At 39.0% G+C, this 22727-nt stretch overlaps 1 protein-coding gene across 1 annotated transcript; it reads left to right on the plus strand.

Moving 5' to 3' along the window:
• The first annotated feature begins 1449 nt into the window (after positions 1-1449).
• On the plus strand, positions 1450-21959 carry LOC138306309 (uncharacterized). Its single transcript, XM_069246740.1, has 9 exons — positions 1450-1582; positions 2923-2989; positions 4639-4786; positions 5683-5810; positions 6646-6957; positions 7552-7674; positions 19031-19162; positions 19977-20009; positions 21396-21959. Exons 1-9 carry the CDS (start codon positions 1496-1498, stop codon positions 21479-21481), a joined length of 1116 nt encoding a protein of 371 aa, XP_069102841.1. The 5' UTR covers positions 1450-1495; the 3' UTR covers positions 21482-21959.
• The last annotated feature ends 768 nt before the right edge of the window (positions 21960-22727 follow it).

Genomic DNA, 22727 nt, shown 5'->3' on the forward strand with positions numbered 1-22727 from the left:
TTTGAGATATTTGAATTTTCTCATCCGAAGCGACAGGAGGTTTAGAGTGTTATGTAGAATTTTATAGGCTACACACTCGTCCTTACACATAAATGTCAATGCTTAAGATCAATATAGTCAAAACCACAAGACGTCTTCAGGCCATAACTTCCTACACCAATCCGAGATGGCTAGATCCCACCTCACACAGGGGCACAGCGACTAGACACAATCGTTATATAACAACATCTCCTATTTACTCAAGACTATTGTTAGATATTTAAAGATGCTATACCACCTACGAATGGTATTTTTTATCTATTAAAACAGGAGCAGACAAATTAGTATTTTTCTTCGTAAAAGTTACTTTACACTATTACCTTCAATGACAAGTTTGAACTTCTTATTTCATTTCATAATTAATTGCATCCCGAAAAGAGTCCATGGAACTATGCCCTATATGTAAAGCAAAACTTACTGCGCATACAACAAAAGCAAATCAAGTTATAATTTATGTACTTTATGTTAACAAGACACAAATATACAAGACTAAAAACCAAATGATAATTTTCTTTCTTTATCTATCCGCGGCGTCCTCGATATTCCGGGGGTTCCTATCATTGACGTTACATTGTATATCCACTCGATGTCGACAGTGAAACATCTTTAATTATAAATATATACCACAGAGATAGACAAGCAGTCATTTCATATAAACGAACAGCTCCGTGATATGCATTTATCCGTGGCACTTCATAACCAATGAACCAATACAATTTTTATAAAACATGAACTATAACTAACTCACCCTGTGTCATATCAAGCAGGAAGGCAAAATCAAGATTTTTTTAAACTATGAATGTCACCTGGTACATGCTGGAATAACACGTAGATATACGAGTTTTATCGGTTTATAATCTAGACACAAATTTTGGACAATAATTATATGTCATTGATATTAAAAAACCCACTAACGTTAAAGAAATTTAAAAGTTTGATGTATGGTTATGTGTTGAATGGATCTCCTCGTGTGTGAGGACATTTAATGTTGTAAACTTACAGTGATAATGTAGCTTTAAAACGTCGGTGCTGGGATGGCTAAACAAATCAAATGTGACTACCAATAATTGTTAATGTTTGTTTGTTTCTTTTTTCTTTCTTTTACATATAATTTTATATACAATCATTAATGCTGCTATTGTATGTTTGATTATGTAACATCGTGTACATTTGTATGGGGAAGGCAATTAATATAAGTTGTATGACTTGTGCCTAATTTCTTTTGACTTTGTTCAAATAAAATATGTTTAAACTAAACTACAATAATATATATTGAAGGTATGATTTTTTAATAAAATTTGATTTTGAACCTAAAAAAATACCTGAAGTAATAATGTACGACACTAAGATATGGCTTTATCTACATATTAACTGTTACTAAATCCCATGTCCCTGTAAGGTTGACGGACTGTTGTCTTTGCACCTGTATCTCCAAGGTCACGGAACTTATATTAAGATGAGGTGTGGCGATGATGTATCACTAATGCCCATTGGGAAATATCACGTGGTTCTAGCAGATCCTCGGAAAATGGCGGCGTCAAAGGTAGGTTCTGTTAATCGCTTGCGTTCATTTTATGTCAAATTTTATGGTAAAATATTCTGACAGTGTATTGGTGTTAGAATGACTATTTTTGATTTACTGTATATGTTTATTTTTTAGGATTAATTGCCAATCGAAATATTCCTATGTTCAGAAAAGAAATAAAATGACAATAATAAAACGAAAATTGATAGGAAAGGGAACTGATAATCGAAACGAAACGGAAAGTGGATACTGCAACGGATAGATTTATTTACATAGTCCGTGGATCACAACGGAGTAGGAATATTGTGTGTGTTTTTTTTCAAGAAAGAAATTCACATGAAAAGTAGATTATAAATCGCATGACGATCAAGATCAATTTATTTTTGTATAGCTTGACATTTTATTCGTGACACTTTGATATGAACTCGACTTAGCCCACCTTTATACACCGTGAGATTATTTTAAGATTAGAGTAACAAATTAGTATCAAATATTTCAAATATAAGCTATGTGTTTTGCCTTTACGTTCATTAATATTATGGTACTTATTGATTTTCTATCTGTTCAGTTGTTTGTTATTATAGGTTTACTAAAGTTAGATTGTATTCAAACCATCTTTATACCGTATGCACTATCCCACGAATTTCAACTTTGCTTGGGAGACTCACGACTTTTAATCGTTGCATTTTTTTCTCAGAAACATAACTCGGTATTATGAACTACATGTAATAGCTGTTTCGCTACAAATGGCGAGATAATTTTTGAAGTTTTCACTGCAGCCTGACTATAACATCATCTTACCAAAGACGCTGCTGGCATTGGTCAGAGCATAAACTGCCATCCGCTTATTCTGAAGCAATTAGGCCTATCATTGTGACGTTTTAATTGTTGATCAAGGAAGATGACTGTTGACACAGTTGTTCCGTCTTTAAAGATAATGTATTGTTTATTTATTATAATTGCACACTCCTTCGAGATTTTAATTTAAGATTAATTGTTTCCATATATAAATCAAATAATTGAACTGCGTACAGTCGGCAGTTATGGGAGGACTAATGCCAACTGGACAACGGCAAGTTCAACCTGAAGCGCTAGCACGCTTCATTAAAGTCTTTGTTCAGTTCCCATCCATCCTACCATTACAATTAACTGGATGTAGTTCTATGATTAAATGAATAGCAAAAATGTGTTTTATTAAATTTGATAACAAAATAATTATACAATTTTACAATTGATTTAATAGCTACTAAATCAAAACAATACCTGATTTGTTATATTAAAAGCTGTAATTTAGTAGCTATTAAAGCAACACAATACCTGATTTGTTATGTAAATGACATTCTTTTATTTTTATCCAGTACCGGAGCTTTCTACTACTGGCAGTGTTACTAGGCCTAGTGAACGTGAACTTAGCTCAGCCCAAGGGTACGTGATTAACTTAACTTTTTATTATTATCTTCAAGTTTAAAACATTGAACATAGATTAGTTTTCAATCAGTATAGACCAGGAGGAATGGGGGTTAGTACAAAACAAAGTAACAAAATATCTCTTCCCAAACATAGTATTTGCTATATGTTATGGTTCGTCCTGGTGATGTCCGACTTCGCTAGCCAAGAGTATTTAGCACGAGTCTGATATTTGAACTGGAAGAAGAAGAAGAAGAAGAAGAAGAAGAAGAAGAAGAAGAAGAAGAAGAAGAAGAAGAAGAAGAAGAAGAAGAAGAAGAAGAAGAAGAAGAAGAAGAAGAAGAAGAAGAAGAAGAAGAAGAAGAAGAAGAAGAAGAAAGGAGAAGAAGGAGGAGAAGAAGAAGAAGAAGAAGAAGAAGAAGAAGAAGAAGAAGAAGAAGAAGAAGAAGAAGAAGAAGAAGAAGAAGAAGAAGAAAGAAGAAGAAGAAGAAGGTAGAAGAAGAAGAAGAAGAAGAAAGGAGAAGGAGGAGGGAGAGAAGAAGAAGAAGAAGAAGAAGAAGAAGAAGAAGAAGAAGAAGAAGAAGAAGAAGAAGAAGAAGAAGAAGAAGAAAAAGAAGAAAAAGAAAAAGAAAAAAGAAGAAGAAGAGGAAGAAGAAGAATAGAAGAAGAAGAAGAAGAAGAAGAAGAAGAAGAATAGAAGAAGAAGAAGAAAGGTTCATGCTGGCGAAGGATACAAACATTCGCCGCTTTTAAAATAATTTCCGGAATCGACAAATATAATAACTAAATATGTAAAAAAAAAACAACAATAATTTCGACATTCCTAGCTTGTTAGGCGCTATGAATATTTATCTGCCACCTAGTTTGCATTTATATCTCCAATAAATGCAATCTAACAATCCTTTATTTGTTATATTTACACGTTACTTTCTATTTCAAAGTAAAACATAATTTAAATGCAAGTGAACATTTGAATTTCCCGTTACAGCCATTTAACCTCAACAGCCAAATTCAATGTGATAAAAAATAGTCCTTATGAAAATTTGGAAAGATAACAAAATTTAATGTTTTTCAATAGCTATTCAGTTCACTTTCAATTATCCAGACTTTTAAAGTATTTAAGTTTCATGACCAAGCTGGTTCATTCAACTACAATGTTAATTTTCCCGCGCGGACTTACATGGTATCAGTAAACAAGACTCACATCCATTTATGAAGATATTACTACATCAAGTCTAGGCTGCATTTATCAGTTTATAATTCAGATCACGATTATCATTCGAGTAATGGGAGTCGCTATGGCAAACTGTAAATATTATAAAATAGTTTGCAAACTGTGTGAATCAACGCTTAGCAGGATGTCACAAAATTTTACAAACATTTTATTTTCAATATAGCTACATGTCTTTAGTTTCTTAGACTATGTAATACAACAAAAAATCTCAATATACGATTCCATTGATTTTGCAGAGGATTTTTTTCCCAAATCGGCAATCAACGCTCAACGTTAATATCTTAACTGTGACGTCATTGAAACATGCTAAATCAGACTTTTTAAATGGCCAACTCTTTTTACCACTAATCAGAGAATGGACAACAAATCTGTCTGAAAACAAAGTTAAGGGGAAACTAATTATTATGGTGTCACATGTATTATCGCTTTTCAGATTGTGTGAATACACCGTTTGACTTGGTCATTGCTAGTGAAGATAGCGGAAGACTGACAGCAGGATCCGTAGAAGAGGTCAATAGAGTGTATAGCGCTGTAGCAACACGGCTCAATGTCGGGGGACAGCACCGGATGGCCTACTACACGCAAGTACTCTCCTCAGATCTTAGTTGTCGTTCTTACTGTCCATTCACAATATCGAGTAGAAATTTCCGTCAATCTTTTGAGCTTTTCTGGTTTACTGTGTTTCCAAAACGGCTTTTAATGTTCAAATTTTAACTATTAAATAAAACCATCAATAGCTTTCAAAATACATTTAAATAGATGATTAAAGATGCTTCCAACAGAGCATAAACGGCAATTTTCATAGCGCTGTTCCCGACGTTGTATACAATTAGTAATTGATTTTCACTACGTCACAAGTATAACAGTGAAATCACAAGCGTTTGGCTTTATAGACATTTTTTACCATTTAAGGATTGACTTGAATAACTATGCTTTTATTGTCATGGAGATATAACCTAAAACTATATTCAAACTAATCCTTGTAATCCAATTTGCTAAGGTATTCCCTTCAATATTCAAAATTCATTCTGGGACTCTTTTGTCTATGACATCATTACGCCGTTATTTCAGCCAATTTGAAGCCATTACAAACAGCAACGCCATTTTTCCTTTATGGGCTGATAAAGTAATGTTTTAAGCCATTGAAAATGTTCGTTACAAGCAAAGTTGAATTATATAGACGTGGATGTGGCGCGGTGGTAGAAAGCGCAGGTATGTTTGGCTAGGCGATTGTGAGTTCGAGGCCCGGATAGGGCACGAGTCAATAAATTGTCACTTTTGTTAAATTGTGTTTCTTTGATATGTTATAATGCAATTACATATACATGTATATGGAGAGAAAAAAATGTCTATTTGCATTCATCTTCGATAAAGATGTTCTAACGTTATTTAGGAACTTTTTAATTCCTATTCCGGAAAAGTATTATACCTGTAAGTAACTACATGAACATTTATATTATTTTTCTATCTCTGACAGTATTACGACAACCTCGGTTGTTGAAAACTTTGATCTAGATGACCATCTTACATCGGCGGACGCGGCCACTGCATTTAAAAATGTTGCCTTACAAGATAATAGCGCTCCAAATGCGCAAATCGCACAAGGTAATTATTCTTATTAATCACATCATTTAATTATTTCACCTTTAGGTGAAACAAATATGACTGATATCAGTTTTCAGTCAAAGTTGTTTATAATAAAAGCCAATCACGGGACAAGGCAAAAATAGTCTCTGTAGCCAAGTCGACTTTATACACATGTACACGCCGACCTGTGTTATAATTAGTCATATGGAACCCCAAAGTGATCTCTATTAGCAGGTGTTCGTCATACAAAGGTGGTTGCTAAAGCAGAATCCTTAAACATGTATCATGTAAACTTATCAATCTAAAATAAAACAATGATTCATATGTGCAAATGAAAGAAAAAATTGATTTGAAAATAATGATCAAATGTTTTATTTGTCATTTTAATACTTGTACTATTAGTTTTTCTTCTTTGATTTCGAATTCGTGAATAATTCTATGAATACAACGACATTAAGGACATAGATGTTAATAACATGTTATCTAAATTGTTTATTACCACGTACAAGATAGTAATGGTGTGCCAAAGATAAGTGCTTCTCCGTCTTTCCTTATAAGCATATCCACTTTCTCACTCATTCACCCACTCACTTACGCACTCACTCATTCACCCACTCTCTCACCCACCAACCCATCCATCCATCCATCCATCCTTCCATCCATCCGATCCATCCATCCATCCATCCATCCATCCATCCATCCATCAATCAATCAATCAATCAATCAATCAATCAATCAATCAATCAATCAATCAATCAATCAATCAATCAATTAACTGATTCCTAACCTAGTTCCTCCCTACCGCACATTTCTATACAATAGTTTGAACATTTATTCAATCATTCATTTCTAGGTTTGGATGCAATTAAAACTGAACTGGATGATAACGGAAGACCTGGCATCGCCAGGTATGGCCTTGTCCTAGATGCGAGTAATGCATTTGACACCTCGATAGAGACGTCTGCCCTGGCCAACATTCAAGACGGTACCAGGATGTACGTCATTGGTGTAGGACAAGCAACAAGCACAAATTTGAACAAGGCCGTCAGTACTATCGTTGGCCACCCGCCAGTTGATCGCTCCACACGGGCCTTGCTAGAAACTGACTTTAACTTTTTAAGAGACGGTGTACTCGAGTTTCCCCTTATACGGCTGCTCTGTCCAGGTAAGCTTTAGCAATGATTCATTCAGCTTTTACTATTCCAGATCTAAGTCATAATCTTATGTGTTCATAAAGTCGACAGGATTCTGAAACACAGTGGGAGATTTGGGCTTTAGATCTTTTATAAGTTGTTTCTAGCTAAGGAAGAACACTCATTGAAAGATGCTCCACCGCCGACAGAGCATAAACGATACCCATCATTTGAACAATAATTGCTGTTTAGGCGTGTATATGTATGTCTAATCAACACAATACATAATATGAAATAGTTCATTTTGCTTTTGATGCATTCGCAATTAGAACTCCATTTCATTTAGGATTTCCTTTCGGATAGAATTTATTATTTTTAATATTTGTATCATGAAGTAAGATTAGAAGCTCTAACATTTCAATGATTAGTAATGGTGTAAATTAAATCATCTTCTCCTGTTTTAGATAGAGAACAGAAGAAGTTGTAAGCGGTGGAGCACATTTATTATCCTGTCATAGTTATATTCATTAGATTTGCTAAAATTAAGATAGGGATACACTAATCACTAAATTTTCAATACAACAGAGCAGTATTAGCGTTATCTCTACATTTGGACTATTTAACAGGTGACCTAGGAGGTTTGTGTAATGCTGCAACGGTTTGTAACAAAGCTGCCAACACTAGATGTGTCCTTGGGACCTGTGTGTGTAACCAAGGACTTCAAAATACAAACGGCGTTTGTGTGACAGGTACGTAGATATGATAGTATACGTCCACCAAAATCTTGGTACTACCGTTACGTTGGTTTTTTATCAGTTTAACGTCCTGTTAACAGCCAGGGTCATGTAAGGACGTGGCAGGTTTGTTGGTGAAAGAAAGCTAGAGTAACAGGAGAAAAAACCACCGATCAGCGGTCAGTACTTGGCAATTGCCCCACATAGGATTCGAACTCGTGACCCAGAGGTCTAGGGCTTGTGGTAACATGTCAACACCACGGCCCCAGTTATTGTTACCGCTAGTGATCAACTTGTCGAGATAATTGTTTTCTTTGAGTACAGTCATCCTTCAGTATTGTTTTTAACGCATGTTTACATTTGATACACTGTTAATGTTATCGTAAAACATCGCCATTTGTATCCGCACTACTCATTGCCTGAAACTGCGGCGTAATGACGTCATGTAAAAGAGTCCGTGCAGTAATTTTGAATATCACAAGATTATATTGAATTATAGAAGTGAGCTATAATACATGTTTATGTTCAGATTTAGCACGGGTTTATATGATCATGAATTGCACTCTTCATTATGGGCAGAGTCGCTGTTTATTGTCTTATGAGGACCCCTGTAATGTTTATTCATTACAATCCCCGCAACGACGTTAGGGGATATACTGTAATCGGGGTATCCGTCAGTGCATCTGTCTGTTGATACAAGTTTGTCCGAGGTATTACTGCAGCGGGGGTATCAATCGGCCACTCTGGCGTCAGTCCCGGTTGTGATGTACATTGTATGTGGATAAAGGATACTGCGACCACAGATACATAATTATTGTATGTAACCGGTCAGTATGTAACCGGTCAGTATGTAACCGGTCAGTTTGTAACCAGTCAGTAAGTAACCGGTCAGTATGTAACCGGTCAGTATGTAACCGGTCAGTATGTAACCGGTCAGTTTGTAACCAGTCAGTATGTAACCGGTCAGTATGTAACCGGTCAGTATGTAACCGGTCAGTATGTAACCGGTCAGTATGTAACCGGTCAGTATGTAACCGGTCAGTATGTAACCGGTCAGTATGTAACCGGTCAGTATGTAACCGGTCAGTATGTAACCGGTCAGTATGTAACCGGTCAGTATGTAACCGGTCAGTATGTAACCGTTCAGTATGTAACCGGTCAGTATGTAACCGGTCAGTATGTAACCGGTCAGTATGTAACCGGTCAGTATGTAACCGGTCAGTATGTAACCGGTCAGTATGTAACCGGTCAGTATGTAACCGGTCAGTATGTAACCGGTCAGTATGTAACCGGTCAGTATGTAACCGGTCAGTATGTAACCGGTCAGTATGTAACCGGTCAGTATGTAACCGGTCAGTATGTAAACGGTCAGTATGTAACCGGTCAGTATGTAATCATTCAGTAGGTAACCGGTAAGTATTTAACTGGTCAGTATGTAACCGGTCAGTATGTAACCGGTCAGTTTGTAACCGGTCAGTTTGTAACCGGACAGTATGTAACCGGTCAGTATGTAACCGGTCAGTTTATAATCGGTCAGTATGTAACCGGACAGTTTGTAACCAGACAGTATGTAACCGGACAGTTTATAATCGGTCAGTATGTAATCATTCAGTTTGTAACCGGTCGATATGTAACTGGTCAGTAGGTAACCGGTCAGTATGTAACTGGTCAGTAGGTAACCGGTCAGTATGTAACCGGTCAGTATGTAACCGGTCAGTATGTAAACGGTCAGTATGTAACCGGTCAGTATGTAATCGGTCAGTATGTAACCGGTCAGTATGTAACCGGTCAGTATGTAACTGGTCAGTTTATAACCGGTCAGTATGTAACCGTTCAGTATGTAACCTGCAGGTAGGGCGTTAGAATTGTACCTGCTGCCCCTATTGCATGATCGTAAAAGGCGATTAAATTTAGGATATTATCTTTTCTCTTCTTCCTAAATGACTTTATCTTTCCTAATGCCTCCCTTGGCACCGCCTCACGTTTTGGCCTTGAGTCGAGCGTTCGCCCCTGTGAGGAAAGCTCTGGGTTCTGTTCCCTGGTCGAGACACACCAAAGTCTATAAAATGGTAGTTTCTGGTCCTGCTTAGCGCTCAGCATACAGGTAGTGGGACGACTGTTTCGCCCGTTATAAGTATAATGTGACCAGGTGGGGTTTGTTGCTTGATATCTTCGGCGGCATGCTTCAGTGATATAGCACTATAAAAAGGGCAACAGTTCCACTATACCAGAAGACACAACATGAATATACCGCAGTCTCCCAAAACACGCCCCTCGCACAACATACACGCAACACACCACATACATGGGAGGCCGTCCTTACATGACCATAGCTGTTGATAGGACGTTAATTAATCAAACCAACAAACAAACAATGTAACAGGTCAGTATGTAACCGGTCAGTATGTGATTGGCCAGTTTGTAACCGGTAAGTATGTAACCGGTCAGTATGTAACCGGACAGAATATAACCGGTCATTAAGGAACCGGTCAGTATAAAACCGGTCAGTAGGTAACAGGTCAGTTTGTAACCGGTCAGTATGTAACGGGTCAGTAGGTAACTGGTCAGTATGTAACCGGTCAGTATGTAACGGGTCAGTAGGTAACCGGTCAGTTTGAAACCAGTCGGTATGTAACCGGTCAGTTTGTAATCTGTCAGTATGTAACCGGTCAGTATGTAACGGGTCAGTTTGTAACCGGTCAGTTTGTAACCAGTCAGTATGTAACCGGTCAGTATGTAACCGGTCAGTTTGTAATCAGTCAGTATGTAACAGTCAGTATGTAACCGGTCAGTATGTAACCGGTCAGTATGTAATCAGTCAGTATGTAACCGGTCGGTATGTAACTGGTCAGTAGGTAACCGGTCAGTATGTAATCAGTCAGTTTGTAACCGGTCGGTATGTAACTGGTCAGTAGGTAACCGGTCAGTATGTACCGGTCAGTTTGTAATCAGTCAGTATGTAACCGGTCAGTATGTAACGGTCAGTATGTAATCAGTCAGTATGTAACCGGTCAGTATGTAATCAGTCAGTATGTAACCGGTCAGTATGTAACCGGTCAGTATGTAACCGGTCAGTATGTAACCGGTCAGTATGTAACCGGTCAGTATGTAATCAGTCCGTATGTAATCAGTCAGTATGTAATCAGTCAGTATGTAACCAGTCAGTATGTAATCAGTCAGTATGTAACCGGTCAGTATGTAACCGGTCAGTATGTAACCGGTCAGTATGTAACCGGTCAGTATGTAACCAGTCAGTATGTAACCAGTCAGTATGTAACCGGTCAGTATGTAACCGGTCAGTATGTAACCAGTCAGTATGTAATCAGTCAGTATGTAACCGGTCAGTATGTAACCGGTCAGTATGTAACCGGTCAGTATGTAACCGGTCAGTATGTAACCGGTCAGTATGTAACCGGTCAGTATGTAATCAGTCAGTATGTAACCGGTCAGTATGTAACCGGTCAGTATGTAATCAGTCAGTATGTAACCGGTCAGTATGTAACCGGTCAGTATGTAACCGGTCAGTATGTAACCGGTCAGTATGTAACCGGTCAGTATGTAATCAGTCAGTATGTAATCAGTCAGTATGTAACCGGTCAGTATGTAACCGGTCAGTATGTAACCGGTCAGTATGTAACCGGTCAGTATGTAATCAGTCAGTATGTAACCGGTCAGTATGTAATCGTCAGTATGTAACCGGTCAGTATGTAACCGGTCAGTATGTAACCAGTCAGTATGTAATCAGTCAGTATGTAATCAGTCCAGTATGTAACCGGTCAGTATGTAACCGGTCAGTATGTAACCGGTCAGTATGTAACCGGTCAGTATGTAATCGTCAGTATGTAACCGGTCAGTATGTAACGTCAGTATGTACCGTCAGTATGTAATCAGTCAGTATGTAACCGGTCAGTATGTAACGGTCAGTATGTAACCGGTCAGTATGTAATCCGTCAGTATGTAACCGGTCAGTATGTAATCAGTCAGTATGTAACCGGTCAGTATGTAACCGGTCAGTATGTAACCGGTCAGTATGTAACGGTCAGTATGTAACCGTCAGTATGTAACCGGTCAGTATGTAACCGGTCAGTATGTAACCGGTCAGTATGTAACCATCAGTATGTAACCGGTCAGTATGTAACGGTCAGTATGTAACCGGTCAGTATGTAACCGTAGTGTCAGTATGTAACCGGTCAGTATGTAACCGGTCAGTATGTAACCGGTCAGTATGTAACGGTCAGTATGTAACCGGTCAGTATAGTATGTAACCGGTCAGTATGTAACCGGTCAGTATGTAACCGGTCAGTATGTAACGTCGAAGGTCAGTATGTAACCGTCAGTATGTAACCGGTCAGTATGTAACGGTCAGTATGTAACGGTCAGTATGTAAACCGGTCAGTATGTAACCGGTCAGTATGTACATGGTCAGTATGTAACCGGTCAGTATGTAATGTCAGTATGTAACCAACGTCAGTATGTAAGGTCAGTATGTAACGGTCAGTATGTAACTGGTCAGTTTGTAACCGGTCAGTATGTAACCGGTCAGTATGTAACTGCAGGTCAGTTTGTAACCGGTCATTATATGTAAAAGGCGATTAAATTTAGGATATTATTTTTTTTTCCTCAGTATGTAATGCTCTTGGCACCGCCTCAGTTGTGGCCTTGAGTCAGGTTCGCCCCTGTGAGAAACTCGTCATTGTGTAACGTCAGTATGTACAGTCAGTATGTAACCGGTCAGTAGTAACGTCAGTATGTAACCGGTCAGTATGGTAACGGTCAGTATGTAACGGTCAGTATGTAACCGGTCAGTATGTAACCGTCAGTATGTAACCGGTCAGTATGTAACCGGTCAGTATGTAACCGGTCAGTATGTAAGTCGTATGTAACGGTCATAGTAACGGTCAGTATGTAACGGTCAGTATGTAACCGGTCAGTATGTAAAGTCAGTATGTAACCGGTCAGTATGTAACCGGTCAGTATGTAACCGGTCAGTATGTAACGGTCAGTATGTAACCGGTCAGTATGTAACCGTCAGTATGTAACCGGTCAGTAGTAACCGGTCAGTATGTAACCGTCAGTATGTAACGGTCAGTAACGGTCAGTATGTAACCGGTCAGTATGTAACCGTCAGTATATGTAACCGGTCAGTATGTAAACGGTCAGTATGTAACCGGTCAGTATGTAACCGGTCATTATGTAACCGGTCAGTATGTAACCGGTCAGTATGTAACAGTCAGTATGTAACCGGTCAGTATGTAACCGGTCAGTATGTAACCGGTCAGTATGTAACCGGTCAGTATGTAATCAGTCAGTATGTAACCGGTCAGTTTGTAACCGGTCAGTATGTAATCAGTCAGTATGTAACCGGTCAGTATGTAACCGGTCAGTATGTAACCGGTCAGTTTGTCAGTTAACCGTCAGTATGTAACCGGTCAGTATGTAACCGGTCAGTATGTAACCGGTCAGTATGTAACGTCAGATGTAACGGTCAGTATGTAACCGGTCAGTATGTAACCGGTCAGTATGTAACCGGTCAGTATGTAACCGGTCAGTATGTAACCGGTCAGTATGTAACCGGTCAGTATGTAACCGGTCAGTATGTAATCGGTCAGTATGTAACCGGTCAGTATGTAACCGGTCAGTATGTAATCAGTCAGTATGTAACCGGTCAGTATGTAACCGGTCAGTATGTAACCGGTCAGTATGTAATCAGTCAGTATGTAACCGGTCAGTATGTAACCGGTCAGTATGTAACCGGTCAGTATGTAACCGGTCAGTATGTAACGGTCAGTATGTAACCGTCAGTATGTAACCGGTCAGTATGTAACCGGTCAGTATGTAACCGGTCAGTATGTAATCAGTCAGTATGTAACCGGTCAGTATGTAACCGGTCAGTATGTAATCAGTCAGTATGTAACCGGTCAGTATGTAACCGGTCAGTATGTAATCGGTCAGTATGTAATCAGTCAGTATGTAACCGGTCATTGTAACCGGTCAGTATGTAACCGGTCAGTATGTAACGGTCAGTATGTAACCGGTCAGTATGTAACCGGTCAGTATGTAACGGTCAGTATGTAACGGTCAGTATGTAATCAGTCAGTATGTAACCGTCAGAGTATGTAACCGGTCAGTATGTAATCAGTCAGTATGTAATCAGTCAGTATGTAACCGGTCAGTATGTAACCGGTCAGTATGTAACCGGTCAGTATGTAACGTCAGTATGTAACGGTCAGTATGTAACCGTCAGTATGTAACCGGTAGTATGTAACGGTCATATGTACGGTCAGTATGTAACCGGTCAGTATGTAACCGGTCAGTTTGTAACCGGTCAGTATGTAACCGGTCAGTATGTAACCGGTCAGTTGTAACCGGTCAGTATGTAACCGGTCAGTATGTAACCGGTCAGTATGTAACCGGTCAGTATGTAACCGGTCAGTATGTAACCGGTCAGTATGTAACCGGTCAGTTGAACGGTCAGTATGTAACCGGTCAGTATGTAACGGTCATATGTAACGGTCAGTATGTAACCGTCGTAGGTAACCGGTCAGTTTGTAACCATCAGTATGTAACCGGTCAGTATGTAACCGGTCAGTATGTAACCGGTCAGTATGTAACCGGTCAGTATGTAACCGGTCATAGTATGTAACCGGTCAGTATGTAACCGGTCAGTATGTAACCGGTCAGTATGTAACCGGTCAGTATGTAACCGGTCAGTATGTAACCGGTCAGTTTGTAACCGGTCAGTATGTAACCGGTCAGTTTGTAACCGGTCAGTATGTAACCGGTCAGTATGTAACCGGTCAGTAGGTAACCGGTCAGTATGTAACCGGTCAGTATGTAACCGGTCAGTATGTAACCGGTCAGTATGTAACCGGTCAGTATGTAACCGGTCAGTATGTAACCGGTCAGTATGTAACCGGTCAGTATGTAACCGGTCAGTATGTAACCGGTCAGTATGTAATCGGTCAGTTTCAGTATGTAACCGGTCAGTATGTAACCGGTCAGTATGTAACCGGTCAGTATGTAACCGGTCAGTATGTAATCAGTCAGTATGTAATCAGTCAGTATGTAACCGGTCAGTATGTAACCGGTCAGTATGTAACCAGTCAGTATGTAACCGGTCAGTATGTAACCGGTCAGTATGTAACTGGTCAGTTTGTAACCGGTCAGTATGTAACCGGTCAGTATGTAACCGTCAGTCAGTATGTAACCGGTCAGTATGTAACCGGTCAGTATGTAATCAGTCAGTATGTAACCGGTCAGTATGTAACCGGTCAGTATGTAACCGGTCAGTATGTAACCGGTCAGTATGTAACCGGTCAGTATGTAACCGGTCAGTATGTAACCGGTCAGTATGTAACCGGTCAGTATGTAACCGGTCAGTATGTAACCGGTCAGTATGTAACCGGTCAGTATGTAATCAGTCAGTATGTAACCGGTCAGTATGTAACCGGTCAGTATGTAACCGGTCAGTATGTAACCGGTCAGTATGTAACCGGTCAGTATGTAACCGGTCAGTATGTAACCGGTCAGTATGTAACCGGTCAGTATGTAACCGGTCAGTATGTAACCGGTCAGTATGTAACCGGTCAGTATGTAACCGGTCAGTATGTAACCGGTCAGTATGTAACCGGTCAGTATGTAACCGGTCAGTATGTAACCGTCAGTAGTAACGTCAGTATGTAACCGGTCAGTATGTAACCGGTCAGTATGTAACGGTCAGTATGTAACCGGTCAGTATGTAACCGGTCAGTATGTAACCGGTCAGTATGTAACCGGTCAGTATGTAACCGGTCAGTATGTAAACGGTCAGTATGTAACCGGTCAGTATGTAACCGGTCAGTATGTAACCGGTCAGTATGTAACCGGTCAGTATGTAACCGGTCAGTATGTAACCGGTCAGTATGTAACCGGTCAGTATGTAACCGGTCAGTATGTAACCGGTCAGTATGTAACCGGTCAGTATGTAACCGGTCAGTATGTAACCGGTCAGTATGTAACCGGTCAGTATGTAACCGGTCAGTATGTAACCGGTCAGTATGTAACCGGTCAGTATGTAACCGGTCAGTATGTAACCGGTCAGTATGTAACCGGTCAGTATGTAACCGTCAGTATGTAACCGGTCAGTATGTAACCGGTCAGTATGTAACCGGTCAGTATGTAACCGGTCAGTATTAGTCATGTAACCGGTCAGTATGTAACGTCAGTATGTAACCGGTCAGTATGTAACCGGTCAGTATGTAACCGGTCAGTATGTAACTGGTCAGTATGTAACCGGTCAGTATGTAACCGGTCAGTATGTAACCGGTCAGTATGTAACCGGTCAGTATGTAACCGGTCAGTATGTAACCGGTCAGTATGTAACCGGTCAGTATGTAACCGGTCAGTATGTAACCGGTCAGTATGTAACCGGTCAGTATGTAATCAGTCAGTATGTAACCGTCAGTAGTCAGTATGTAACCGGTCAGTATGTAACCGTCAGTATGTAACCGGTCAGTATGTAACCGGTCAGTATGTAATCGGTCAGTATGTAACCGGTCAGTATGTAACCGGTCAGTATGTAACCGGTCAGTATGTAATCAGTCAGTATGTAACCGGTCAGTATGTAACCGGTCAGTATGTAACCGGTCAGTATGTAACCGGTCAGTATGTAACCGGTCAGTATGTAACCGGTCAGTATGTAACCGGTCAGTATGTAACCGGTCAGTATGTAACCGGTCAGTATGTAACCGGTCAGTATGTAACTGGTCAGTATGTAACCGGTCAGTATGTAACCGGTCAGTATGTAACCAGTCAGTATGTAACCAGTCAGTATGTAACCGGTCAGTATGTAACCGGTCAGTATGTAACCGGTCAGTATGTAACCGGTCAGTATGTAACCGGTCAGTATGTAACCGGTCAGTATGTAACCGGTCAGTATGTAACCGGTCAGTATGTAACCGGTCAGTATGTAACCGGTCAGTATGTAACCGGTCAGTATGTAACCGGTCAGTATGTAACCAGTCAGTATGTAACCGGTCAGTATGTAACCGGTCAGTATGTAACCGGTCAGTATGTAATCAGTCAGTATGTAACCGGTCAGTATGTAACCGGTCAGTATGTAATCAGTCAGTATGTAACCGGTCAGTATGTAACCGGTCAGTATGTAATCAGTCAGTATGTAACGTCAGTATGTAACCGGTCAGTATGTACGTCGTAGTAACCGCAGTATGTAACCGGTCAGTATGTAATCAGTCAGTATGTAACCGGTCAGTATGTAATCAGTCAGTATGTAACCGGTAAGTATGTAACTGGTCAGTATGTAAACGGTCTGTATGTGATTGGCCAGTTTGTAACCGGTACGTATGTAATCGGTCAGTATGTAACCGGTAAGTAGGTAATTGGTCATTAGGTAACTGGTCAGTTTGTAACCGGTCAGTATGTAACCAGTCAGTATGTAAACGGTCAGTTTATAACCGGTCAACATGTAACCGGTCAGTATGTAACCGGTCAGTATGTAACCGGTCAGTTTGTAACCAGTCAGTATGTAACCGGTCAGTATGAAACCAGTCAGTATGTAACCGGTCAGTAGGTAACCGGTAAGTATGTAACCAGTCAGTATATAACCGGTCAGTAGGTAACTGGTCAGTATGTAATCGGTCAGTATGTAACGGGTCAGTAGGTAACCGGTCAGTTTGCAACCAGTCAGTATGTAACCGGTAAGTAGGTAATTGGTCATTAGGTAACTGGTCAGTTTGTAACCGGTCAGTATATAACCGGTCAGTAGGTAACTGGTCAGTATGTAACCGGTCAGTATGTAACCGGTCAGTTTGTAACTAGTCAGTATGTAACCGATCAGTTTGTAACCGGTCAGTATGTAACCGGTCAACATATAACCGGTCAGTATGTAACCGGTCAGTATGAAACCAGTCAGTATGTAACCGGTCAGTAGGTAACCGGTAAGTATGTAACTGATCAATATGTAAACGGTCAGTATGTAACCGGTCAGTATGTAACTGGTCAGTTTGTAACCGGACAGTATATAACCGGTCATTATGGAACCGGTCAGTTTCAAACCGGTCATTATGTAACCAGTCAATATGTAACCGGTCAGTAGGTAACTGGTAACTGGTCAGTAGGTAACCGGTTAGTAGGTAACCGGTCAGTATGTAACCGGTCAGTATGTAACCGGTCAGTATGTAACCGGTCAGTTTGTAACCGTTCAACATGTAACCGGTCAGTATGTAACCGGTCAGTTTGCAACCGGTCAGTATGTAACCGGTCAGTAGGCAACTGGTCAATTTCTAACCATTCAATATATAACTGGTCAGTGTGTATTCGGTCAGTATGTAACCGGTCAGTATGTAACCGGTCAGTATGTAACCGGTCAGTATGTAACGATCAGTATGTAAGTCAGTATGTAACCGATCAGTATGTAACCGGTCAGTATGTAACCGATCAGTTTGTAACCAGTCAGTATGTAACTGGTCAGTTTGTAACCGGTCAGTATGTAACCGATCAGTATGTAACCAGTCAGTATGTAACCGGTCAGTATGTAACCGTTCAGTATGTAACCGGTCAGTATGTAACTGGTCAGTTTGTAACCATTCAATATATAACCGGTCAGTTTGTAACCGGTCAGTATGTAACCGGTCAGTATGTAACCGGTTAGTGTGTAACCGGTCAACATGTAACCGTTCAGTATGTAACCGATCTGTTTGTAACCAGTCAGTATGTAACCGTTCAGTTTGTAACCGTTCAGTTTGTAACCGGTCAGTTTGTAACCAGTCAGTATGTAACCGGCCAGTATGTAACCGGTCAGTATGTAACCGGTCAGTTTGTACCGGTCAGTTTTTAACCGGTCAGTATGCAACCGGTCAGTTTGTAACCGGTTAGTTTGTAACAGGTCAGTATGTAACCGGTCAGTTTGTAACCGGTCATTTTGCAACCGGTCAGTATGTAACCGGTCAGTATGTAACCGGTCAGTATGTAACCAGTCAGTATGTAACCGGTCAGTATGTAACCGGTCAGTTTGTAACCGGTCATTTTGCAACCGGTCAGTATGTAACCGGTCAGTATGTAACCGGTCAGTATGTAACCAGTCAGTATGTAACCAGTCAGTATGTAACCGATCAGCATTTAATCGGTCAGCATGTTATATATAATTACCGGTCAGTTTGTAACTGGTTTGTTTGTAACCGTTCAGTATGTAACCGCTCAGTTACTTTGTAACTTGTCAGTTTGTGACGGTTACGTTAGGGTTTCATTCATTACAATTGGTCAGAGATGCATTTGACATAAAGACCTCGGTTACAGGTAACAGGTAAATGTCTCCTACACAATAATTAGTATCATGTTCAGGATGTCCTCAAGTCACACTGTTGATTGTATTCAGGTCCAGTTCTCGGCGAAGCTTGTGCCATAGAGGAGTGTAGTGTGCCGGACTCGGTGTGCTCGCCCGTGCGTGTCTGCCAGTGTATGGAGGGATTCTCCCCAATCGGAACCACCGGCTGCAAGAAAACTTCGGGTATTGTTTGAGTTATCGTTTAACGTGTCACCAATCATCATAACTATCATGTATTTGCCGTTACTTGACCTCATCGGTTAAAACATTGACTTCTAGCGTTTCTATCATTTTTTTTTAAATTTCTGATATTGGACGTAGTGAATATATATCTTCTCTGGACTTACTATGCCAATATATTGATGAAGGTGCTAGCTCGTCCTATATTCTTTCATGTGCCTACATTTTGAAAGAAAATAAATAAGCCTGTCATTTGTTTCTCAGGAGGAAAGCCAAATTTAGTTCTATATCCGATTTACTTAGCTACATGTTGTTGCAAATTATAAACAAACATCAATTCGTTTCATCTCAAATTGCTGTAAGTACCATGCATTGTACTATGATATTTGTTGTTGACATACTAAGCTGCAATAGGTTGTATATTTTTCCATTTATTGAATTTGGCTTTTGTTGCGTTGATCTCATATAGAATATAATATAGCATATTGTTACCAAAAACAGCAACAACTTAACAGCAACTTTTTTCTAATATAGGTGTCGTGAAATATCAACTTCGGTCATACGCACACACATTTCCTGACGTCTATGCAATCAGAATATTCAATGTGAACGTTCGAATCGGACATCATTCTAGACTTGCAGGCGCCCGAAATCAATACATATTTTTCACTCATTCCTAAGTCAAAATCAATTGTTATGGATCGATAGGTAACCCTTGATCAATTAACAGAGTCACAAGTTCCGGAGATAAGATGTTAAATAAGCAAGAAACAATAAACTCTAATACACATTGTACAAACACACATTTTTGTTTCAGATGATGGAAAACTCGATACCGATGAAAAAACATGTAAGTTGTTTTTTTTCAACTAGTTACACCATACGGCTCATTTGAAAACACGTCAGTTATGTCAGTGCTTGATGGAAGCAAGGTTGGCTCTATGGATTCTGCTTTACGAGGAAATTAAGATAAAATGTGGGCGTAATTATACAAAAAGTAATACTACATCTTTACTTCGCGTTTTCGTTTTAATATTCAATCCGTAATATTAACCATCGCGTCAATAGTCATCCCATGTACACATGTACATCCCCATGTACACATGTACATCCCCATGTACACATTTACATGGATTAGGCCTAGTACACGTAAGTCTTGTTTATAATATATTGCTAACGATAATAATACAAGTGATTGATTGTATTCTTCGTTTTTATTTTTGTGTGTGTGGTAAATACAATGATTATAATGTTTACGGAACGGAGACAACATGTACACAATTACTACAGTTGGTCATGGTAAAATAACATCGGTCTAATTCTAACCATGAATAATTCGAAGTCTCGATGTTTCGAAGTTTATCTGTCGGTCCGTTTGACTTCGATACATTGAGGTTTGACTGTATATTGATACCACATAATTCTATACTTACATTATCACCTGAATGTTATGTTTCGACCTTATAAATATGTATATGTGTAATGTAATTTTCTGCGAACAAGTCAGCTGATAGCCCTTTAATTATTCATTAAAACTGCTACACTACCGACGAATGGTATATTTTATTTAATAAAACAAAGACCAGACAAGTTACTAATAGTAATGTTCTTTAGTAACAAAAAATACTCAATTACTCACTGAACGCTATTACAATAATTGAAAAAGTATTTTACTTTAGAATGAAATTATTTAAATTAGTTAATTGCAAAAAAGAACCATTTTGCTGAAAAAAATGGTCATTTCAAAATAAAAAGAGTAACTCCAATACCTTTAGTGAATGTTGTAACAGGACAGTGTGCTGCCAGCCGTGCTCTAACCCGCAACTAAGATTTGTTTGGTCTGCCGCTTCTACCAACTGAGCTAATGCGAAATTCTCCCTAACGCGAAGCTAGAAGGAGACCGTATCACTCTTTACAATTAAAACCTGCTACAATATATATTTTGATTTCAAGGGAGGTCATTCAAAACATTAAAAGTAACTGTGAGATTGGAACTCTCGTTGCCATGAAGTGTAATACATTTTACCTTAATCATTTTGTTATACCAAATATACAACTGTGTACGTTTATGTATGCATTCTATGGTATACCATATAAATGTTATATCGTATCTATTATGTCGTTATGTGTTATACGTCTGTTCAACTGAGAAGTCAGTAGACTCAAAGTAAAACACGAACTTATAAAAATCTTTCTCGTATTATTTTGGTGTTTATTTTCTGTTTCTCTGTTGCAGTTGGTTACATAATCGCGGCACTTCCTTTCTTGCTGACTAGTGTAAGGCGTCTGAACCCATCCACTCTAGTTGCTATTGCAAAATAAGGAAGACAACGCTATCAATCTGGAAATGGTAAACTTTAAACATACGTAAGAGGCAGACTGCGATAGAATCTTTTTTTTTTTTTTTTTTTGAGTTAGCACAGCAGTCGGCGACATAGACTGGCCAATAAACCCTGAGTTGTTGGTAAGACTTTCTCAGCAGAGTTCTTTACTAGATTATCTCCCCCTAGTTTGAAACTTAGAATCAGACATGTAGTAGAGACAAAAATAATCGAGCCAAATTTTGGAGTTTTTTTTCAATATTATAGAGACTGGTGGCCAGTCTATCGTCGATATTGCACACGTACTTATTCTGACACAATTAAAGCAAAAGTGATTTGTGAACATTTTAATGCAACGGTACATTCGTACAATTACTATAATGATGATATAAACGACAAAAAGAAACATTACCATAAAATAGATATTTGAACACAGAATTTCTGGTGCTAAAGGCCCCAAAGTATTTGTACCCGGAACCGCTAAAATAAGAACGTTTAGAAGAGTAACTTGGGATATAAAATATATATTCACTACTGTTTTTTATTCCCTTGATAAGTATTTTTGATTGGTGAATGTCGCTACATGAAATTTTATTTGTGAATTTCTGAAGTATTACTTCACATTTAATTTGATTGGTGAATTTCGCTACTGATAGTTTACATGAAATTTTATTTGTAGATTTTACTACTAATAGTTCACACGAAATTTGTTTGGCGCATTTCGCTACTGATAGTTTACATGATATTTGATTGGTGGGTTTCGCTACAGATAATTTAACTGAAATTTTCTCGGAAGATTACGTTTATGAAAGTTCACATGAATTTTGATTGTTGAATATGTTGATAGAATAGGTAATTTGAAATTAAATATGCATTGGTGAGTGTAAATGGTCATTAGTTTTTTTAATTGAAGATATTGCATTTTGTAAAAATATAATTTTTGTTTTATACTTTTTCCATTTCAATTTACAGACGAGCAGGAAAAACACTACCGAGTTTTCAGTTCAGAATTCATGAAAATAGTGTCAGAAAGGAATGAAAATAAAATGCCTTAACTGCTTCTGTTGTCATGTATTTGATTGAAAGCATATTTGATAGTTTTGGTGTCAGTATGTAAAGAAAAGGCTGCATTCCTGAACATTCTCGGTTTGCCTATGGCTAGGCTACCGTATTTCACATCTTACAGATTATATGCCCTTGAAGGAAGATATCGATTATGACGTCATTGGGTCATTGATTTGACTCAG

Source organism: Argopecten irradians, chromosome 13 (assembly GCF_041381155.1).
Source record: "Argopecten irradians isolate NY chromosome 13, Ai_NY, whole genome shotgun sequence".
NCBI lineage: Eukaryota > Metazoa > Mollusca > Bivalvia > Pectinida > Pectinidae > Argopecten > Argopecten irradians.